The sequence below is a fragment of the Drosophila subpulchrella genome, chromosome X (assembly GCF_014743375.2).
Source record: "Drosophila subpulchrella strain 33 F10 #4 breed RU33 chromosome X, RU_Dsub_v1.1 Primary Assembly, whole genome shotgun sequence".
Classification (NCBI taxonomy): Eukaryota; Metazoa; Arthropoda; class Insecta; order Diptera; family Drosophilidae; genus Drosophila; species Drosophila subpulchrella.
In genome coordinates, this window is record NC_050613.1 from 13,675,002 (window position 1) to 13,682,272 (window position 7,271).

At 50.1% G+C, this 7,271-nt stretch overlaps 3 protein-coding genes across 3 annotated transcripts; 2 read left to right on the forward strand and 1 right to left on the reverse strand.

The window, feature by feature from the left end:
* Positions 1 to 79: 79 nt before the first annotated feature.
* Positions 80 to 2,063, forward strand: LOC119556321 (xaa-Pro aminopeptidase 3). The gene is made up of 2 exons (XM_037868408.1): positions 80 to 582; positions 642 to 2,063. Exons 1-2 carry the CDS (start codon positions 217 to 219, stop codon positions 1,905 to 1,907), a joined length of 1,632 nt encoding a protein of 543 aa, XP_037724336.1. The 5' UTR covers positions 80 to 216; the 3' UTR covers positions 1,908 to 2,063.
* LOC119556323 (delta(3,5)-Delta(2,4)-dienoyl-CoA isomerase, mitochondrial) lies at positions 1,986 to 3,410 on the reverse strand. Its single transcript, XM_037868411.1, has 4 exons — positions 3,268 to 3,410; positions 2,939 to 3,113; positions 2,244 to 2,868; positions 1,986 to 2,183 (listed from the first exon to the last, which is right to left on the reverse strand). The coding sequence occupies exons 1-4, from the start codon at positions 3,317 to 3,319 to the stop codon at positions 2,085 to 2,087; spliced, it is 951 nt and encodes a 316-aa protein (XP_037724339.1). The 5' UTR covers positions 3,320 to 3,410; the 3' UTR covers positions 1,986 to 2,084.
* Positions 3,411 to 4,587: 1,177 nt separating this feature from the next.
* Positions 4,588 to 7,195, forward strand: LOC119557897 (PHD finger protein 7). Its single transcript, XM_037870903.1, has 3 exons — positions 4,588 to 4,805; positions 4,901 to 5,400; positions 5,470 to 7,195. Exons 1-3 carry the CDS (start codon positions 4,701 to 4,703, stop codon positions 6,548 to 6,550), a joined length of 1,686 nt encoding a protein of 561 aa, XP_037726831.1. The 5' UTR covers positions 4,588 to 4,700; the 3' UTR covers positions 6,551 to 7,195.
* The last annotated feature ends 76 nt before the right edge of the window (positions 7,196 to 7,271 follow it).

Consider the following 7,271-nt stretch of genomic DNA (forward strand, 5'->3'; position numbering starts at 1 on the left):
CCACTTTTGTTTTAAAATTCAAGCGCGCAAAAGCTATCGATAGCTTCACCTGTCAATCGGTGGAACACTTGTTACCCAACAGTCTGGCAACCCCTTTTCGGTTTTGTTTTTATTCCGTTCCTTGTTGTTATTGTTTTTGTCCGTTTGGATTTCTTATGTGGGAAATTTGTAGATTCTAAGCGGCAAGGCAAGGCAAGTAAAGGAACCGGAAGCACAATGAATGCCCTGAGGCGCCTGGACCGCCTAATGGCACCGACCGCCCGCCGCAGCGCCGCCATCTCCACATGCCTGTGGCCGCGCAGGAACCAAACCACGACGAGCTCCTCCGGGAGTCGCAGCTCCAGCGCCACGGTGAATGCGGCCGAGGTGCGCGGCGTGGCCCAGATCCTGCGCCAGCAGAAGGGCAACCTGGGCCAGCCCACCAGCGTCTCGCATCCGCACCTCATCCAGCCGGATGAGCTGGTTCCCGGCGTGGAGCTGGGCGAGATCAAGGAGCGGCGTTTACAGCTGATGCAGAACATCCGTGCCTATGCGCGCAGCTTCGGCGGCGAGTTCAACGGCCACTCGAGTCCCTGCCATATGGTGAGATCCGCTCTAGAAAACATACATGTCTTTAATAATTAAAACCAAACCGTTCTTAGTTCGTCCTGGGCGCCGCATCCAAGAAGTATATGAGTGGCAAGATCCCCTACGTGTTCCGGCAGAACTCAGACTTCTACTACCTCACCGGTTGCCTGGAGCCGGACGCCGTGCTCCTGCTGACCATCGACGAGGCTCAAAACGTACAGTCCGAACTGTTCATGCGCCCCAAGGATCCGCATGCCGAGCTCTGGGATGGTCCGCGTACGGGGCCCGAGTTGGCCGTGCCGCTGTTCGGCGTCACGGAAGCCCATCCGCTGTTCATGCTGGAGACGGTGCTGGCCAAGAGAGCTGCCGCCCTGAAGCCACACATTTGGTTCGACAAGAAGACCACCGATCTGCCGTCGCTGGCGGAGGACATGCAGCGCCTGAGTGGCGTGGAGCAGCGTCCGTTGTTGCCCGCCTACACTTTCCTGGAGGCCATGCGACTGCTCAAGTCCCGCGCCGAGATGCAGCTGATGCGACGCACCTGCGACATAGCCTCTCGCTCCTTCAACGAGGTGATGGCCGAGTCGCGGCCCGGACAATCGGAGCATCACCTGTTCGCGGCCATTGACTACAAGTGCCGCATGCGCAACGCCAGCCACCTGGCCTATCCGCCCGTTGTGGCCGCCGGCAAGAATGCCACGGTGATCCACTACGTGAGCAACAGCCAATTGCTGGGGCCCCAGGATATGGTCCTGATGGACGCCGGCTGCGAGTACGGCGGCTACACCAGCGATATCACACGTACCTGGCCGGCTAGCGGGCAGTTCACAGAGCCGCAGCGCACACTGTACGAGATGCTGCACCAGCTGCAGGCCGAGATCATTGGCACCGTGATGAAGCCGGGCGGCGAAACACTCGACCAACTGTTCGAGACCACCTGCTACAAGCTGGGCAAATACCTGCAGGAGATCGGCCTGGTGAGCAAATCTGTGAGCGACTACAAGGAGCTGGCCGGCCAGGGATACCGCTTCTGTCCGCACCACGTCTCCCACTACCTGGGCATGGACGTCCACGACACGCCACATGTGCCGCGCAACACACGCATCGTGCCCGGCATGGTCTTCACCGTGGAGCCGGGCATCTATATCGGTCAGGATTGCGGCGACGTGCCGCCCGAGTTCCGCGGCATTGGCATCCGCATCGAGGACGACCTGCTGATCAACGAACGCGGCCAGGTGGAGGTCCTCACGGACGCCTGCGTCAAGGATCCACGCGCTCTGCAGGAACTGTGCCAACAGCAGCAAAGGGATTCGGACTCCGGCGCTTCCGCTTCGTTGTGATCCCTCAGAGCTTAAAATTCCTAGTCATAAGACGGTGCGTCCTTCAATCATCCACCCAATAATTTCGCACGCCAGTAGTCCTAGACTTAAAGTAAAGGCAGCTGGTGTATTTATGAATGCATACAAGACAAATACATTGTAAATTCGAACCCCCTGCCGTTGGGTTTTAATCACAGATCACAGCTTGGCGAACACGGGCTTCTCATCCTTGGTCAACTGGGCGGCCACGGCCTGGGCAAAGTCCTCCGACTGCAAATTGAGCTTGTTTAGCAGGCGCTATAAAGGATAAACATTAGTTAGCTGTATTTTTCTTTCTTGAGATATTTGTATGCCTACAATGTGATCCAATCCCTCCTGGTTGGTGTGCTCCAGCGAGTAGGTGAGATTTTCCTTGGTTGTCTGCACGGCGATGGGGCTCTTGCTGGCAATGACTTCGGCCAGGGCCAAGGCTCCGCTCAGCAGGGACTCCTTGTCCGGAAAGACGCGACTCACCAGACCGGAGGAATGGGCCTCGGCCGCCTCGAACTTACGGCCGGTGTAGCAGAGCTCCCGGGCAAGAGACTGGCTGCCCACCGCCTTGGGCAGACGCTGTAGAGTGCCCACATCGGCGGCCATGCCGATGTCCACCTCCTTGACCTGGAAGAAGGCGTCCTCGGTGCAGTAGCGGATGTCGGAGGCGGTGATCAGGTCCACGCCGGCACCAATGCACGCCTTGTGCACTGCCGTGATCACTGGCTTGGGGCACTGCTCCAGGCTGCTGATCGAGTCCTGGTACAGCTTGATCATTCGCTCCAGGATAACGCCCTTGCGGGCATAGTCGTCGGTCTCGGCCAGCGTCTGGCCCAGGCTCATCATGTCGTTGAGATCGATGCCGGCGGTGAAGTGCTTTCCAGCGGCGGACACAACTATGGCTCGACAATCTGGATTGATGGCCAGTCCGTCGATGCACTCCTTGATCTCCCTGGAAACGGAATGGAGGTTAGCCAGGAATCCGGGAACGGGATCTGAGCTAGAGCTACTACTAAACCCACAGCCACATCTGCTTGTTGATGGCATTGAACTTGCTGGGACGATGGAGCTCCACATGGAAGACGAACGGCTTGGGCGAACTGATGGCCAGGGTCTTGAAGTGGCCAGTGGGTCCGGATTCCGGGTGGGCGTGGGCAGAGAGGTTCCTGTGGGGCTGCATCTGGATGGTTCGGATGGCTGGTGGAAATGGAATAGAATGGATGTTACACTACGCTATGGAGTTCACACAAAGTCAAAGGTTCAGTTCACCGACACTTTCGGACTTTGAACCGAACCCAGATCTTGGATCCGCCGGGCGGGATTTCAGATTATCGGAGTCATAGGCACCTACCGGTGGACTTGGGTGCCAGCTTCATCAGCGTATTCATTCGGGAGAGCGACATTATTGTGGAAATAAACTTATTTGAAATCAAATAAACTTGTTGCGGGAGCGAAATTTGTTTTGTTTGCTTATCGATAAGTGGTAGTGATGCCACCTGGCTGCGGAATTCAAATTGGCCGCGGTCAGCAGAACAACATAATCACGGTTCACTGTTTTATCGGTAATCACATTACGACGTCAAAAAGAAGTTACTTCGAAACTGCATGCACAGTCACTTTATAAGCAAATGGTTTTTTATTAAAAGTTTGAAAAACGATATCTATTGGCACCGCAACTGTAGCATTGCGCACAGCAACCGTGAATACATAAAAATCAAACAGGCCCGAACATTTGTTTATAATTTTAACTTTATTCATTATTTTTTGATAATAATTGTTTTAATTCTTATCGATATTTCACTTATCGTTTTTTATTAAAAGTTTTAAAAACGATACCGCAACTGCAGCATTGCGCACAGCAACCGTAAATACATAAAAATCATAAAGGCCCGAACATTTGATTATAATTTTAACTTAATTCGTGGACTTTTGATAATAATTCTGTTAGTTCTTATCGATATTTAACTTATCGGTTTTTATTAAAAGTTTGAAAACCGATACCGCAACTGTAGCATTGCGCACAGCAACCGCTGACAAGTAAAAATTAAAATAGCATGAACAATTCTCAAAAATTTAACTTAATTCAAGGTTTTTTTATACAAAATTCTGTCAATTCTTATCGATATTTCACATATATTTTTATTTAAAGATTTAAAATCGATATCTATTGCAACCGCAACAACAGTATTGCGCACAGAAATTGTGGATACGTAAAAATCAAAAAGGGCTGAGCAGTTGTAAAGAATTTAACTTACCTCACGGTGTTTAATATTACTACTGATCTCTATCGATATTTCTCTCACCCATACACGCCAGCAGGAATGTACTATGAATCAAGAAAAGGTATGGTACTATTTTAACGCTCCTTTTTTTTTTTTACTAATCTATCATATTGTTCTGCTGATCGCGGCCATTGATATCGGGAAACAAGTTAATTGTTTGTTATATTTATTTATTATTACTATTAAGGTTAGCTAAATTAAAGACAAGCCAGGCATCGAAAAATACACTTGAACTCAAATTAAATGTTTTGCCTGACTATAATAATACTTAGCACAACAATAAAAAATATCGATAGGAACATAATTCAAATTGTGGCGGGGTTGGCGTGGTGCGGACTGGTCACACTGGTGACAGTGACAGCAGGGTTGCTTTCCGATGTATAGCATTTAGCGCGCGACAGCTCTCGTCTCGGCCCTTTTCTTGTCAGCAGTTCGGCGAATTTAGTTTTCGATTTGTTAAGTTAAATTCACCGAGAAAAGTTGAGAAAACTAAAAGGCAACCATGGCCAAGAAGTGTATGCTGTGTTGCAGCAGCGAAACGGAGGACCCATTGTCCTTCGGCCGCACCATCGAGGAAGGAAATATTATGGTGCACCACAACTGTCTGGTAAGTGCAATTAATTTTTAAGGAAATGCCGGGGAAAACCGTCTATAACCCTCCTTCGCCCTGTCTCTCGCTTCCCCTCTCCAACCCCCTTGCAGTACCTGAGCTCCAATCTCGTCCAGCGCGGCAACAACCGTGTCGGCATTTTGCGCTTCCTGGTGGAAGACATCTTCGCTGAGGCCAGGCGTTGCAGCCATCTCATATGCGTTTATTGTCAACGCCCGGGCGCCAACATCGGCTGCTGCAAGTCCGGATGCCGTCGCACATTTCACACAAAGTGCGGCATTGACCATCTTGCCCAGAATCAGTTCCGTGGGACATACAAGTCGTATTGCCACCGCCATGTGAAAACCCATCGCCGTCGTCCGACCAGCGCGGACACCATCTGCACCATCTGCACAGAGCTGCTGGTCGAGGAGGGTGAGCGTTTCAATGTGGTGAACATGCTTTATTCGCCATGCTGCCGGAACGGCTGGTACCACCGCAGATGCCTGCAAATGTATGCGAACACTTCCGGGTACTTCTTCAAGTGCCCACTATGCAACAACAACGAGGAGTTCCACGACGTGAGCCTCTGGGGCGTCGCATTGTCCAGCCAGTAAGTCCGGGATCGCATGTATATATATATATATATATACCTCATACTAATATTCCAACTTTTTGCCAGGGACGCCAGTTGGGAGACCGAGCCCAATGCATTCGCCGAACATTTCCGTCGCGACATGGTGTGCGTTGCCGAAGAATGCATGGCGCTGGCCGGCCGCGCAGACAATTCAATACTTCTGCTGTACTGCAACACTTGCGGCTCAAATCCGGCACACGCTTTGTGCATCGGCCAAGCATTTGATAGTTACGTCTGCCATGTTTGCGCGGTTGTCTCGCCCGTTGCGCCGTCCCTGGTTGAATCTGAGAACGAGTCGATGAACTCCGATGACAGCGACACTTTCGAGTCGTTCGCTCAGGCGGCTTCCAACCATACACCGCCGAGAAATCATAACGCAACCACCTTGACCACTGAACGCGATAATGTCCAGCCCAAGCTGCATTCCTCCGGCTGGGATCTTAATGATGGCGATGACACCGAGGACGATGATGAAGTGTTCCAGCGTGTGGCCGAAATCCAGGAACGTCACCAGACAATCGCCGAATTACCCGAGGATTCGTCCGATGAGCAGCCATCTACCTCTGCGGCGGCTGCGCAGTTAGTTGTCCGCAGGTCCACCCGTTCCACTGCAGCGAGCGGATCGTCCCGAGCTGCACCACGTCGCAGCAGCCTTAGACTGTTGGCCCAAAACAACCAAGAGAACACCGAGCCAGCCAGCTCCTCATCTCAGACCAGCAGGCGTTCTATGCGCTCCCGTCGCACAATGCCAGCCAGAATGCTTGATACAGACGATGAATCTGATACCGATGTCGAAAAGAAGAACAAGCGCAAACCGAAGAAGCGCGCCGCATCGCCCTCCCCACCTGCTATGCGAGCAAACAGGCGCTCCTTGCGCTCCATCACGCCGAATGCGTCCAACGTGCGCAACATCCAAGCCATCACGCCGGAGCCTAGAATGAACGACAACTTGTGCCCCACCACTCCGGAGGCCGCACCAAGTCGCTCCAACGCCCAATCGCCACCAGGGAGAAACATGCGCCGCAGGACAGTGGCCGACTCGAATCCGACTCGCAACATGGATGTGTCTTGCGTGGCGAACAGAACTCGCAACCGCTTGCCTAGCTACATGGCCCATCGCAAGTAGAGATGGCCAACTTATACTCTACATAAAACATTCCATGTATAGAAACATTGACCATGCAGCGGATCCCAATGCGTGCGTTCCATCCGCTGCTGCTATTTTAGTTTGTTATGTTTTTACATCGTTTACACTACACGTACCACAAAACGCTAGTGGTAGGTGAACCCTGATCTCAAAACGAAAAACGAAATGTATTACTAAGAGTTAGGGATACTTTCTTTTAAGTCATTCAAAAACGTATTTATTCGTCATTCATTCATTTTTTTTTTTTTATAAATTATTTGTACTTGTAGCATTTCAGTTTAAAACTGGTGTTAAACAATGCATACAATAAGATGTAATTGCAACTGACAAAATACCTATACCAATGGTTTATGAAAAACATTCAACAAAATTTGTGTTACTTATTTTTTTTCTTCCAAATTTCACATTCCTTTTTTTTTTTGAAATTTAATAGAACGAATCCCCTTGTATGACCCCGGCCAAAAATTTTTTTTTTTTAATGAATAAATACGAACATAAATACGAGTTTTGAATGACTGTAACACATTTTTTTGACACAGTACAAATTTATTATATTAACATGTTCACATACAAATGTACAAATGGACGGTACACAAATAAGAATAAAACAAGGGTGATACATAATTGGTAAATCGTTAAATATTTAATGCGAATTAACGGCTAGACGCGTAAAGGGAAAATGGAAAAAGAAAGATATGAA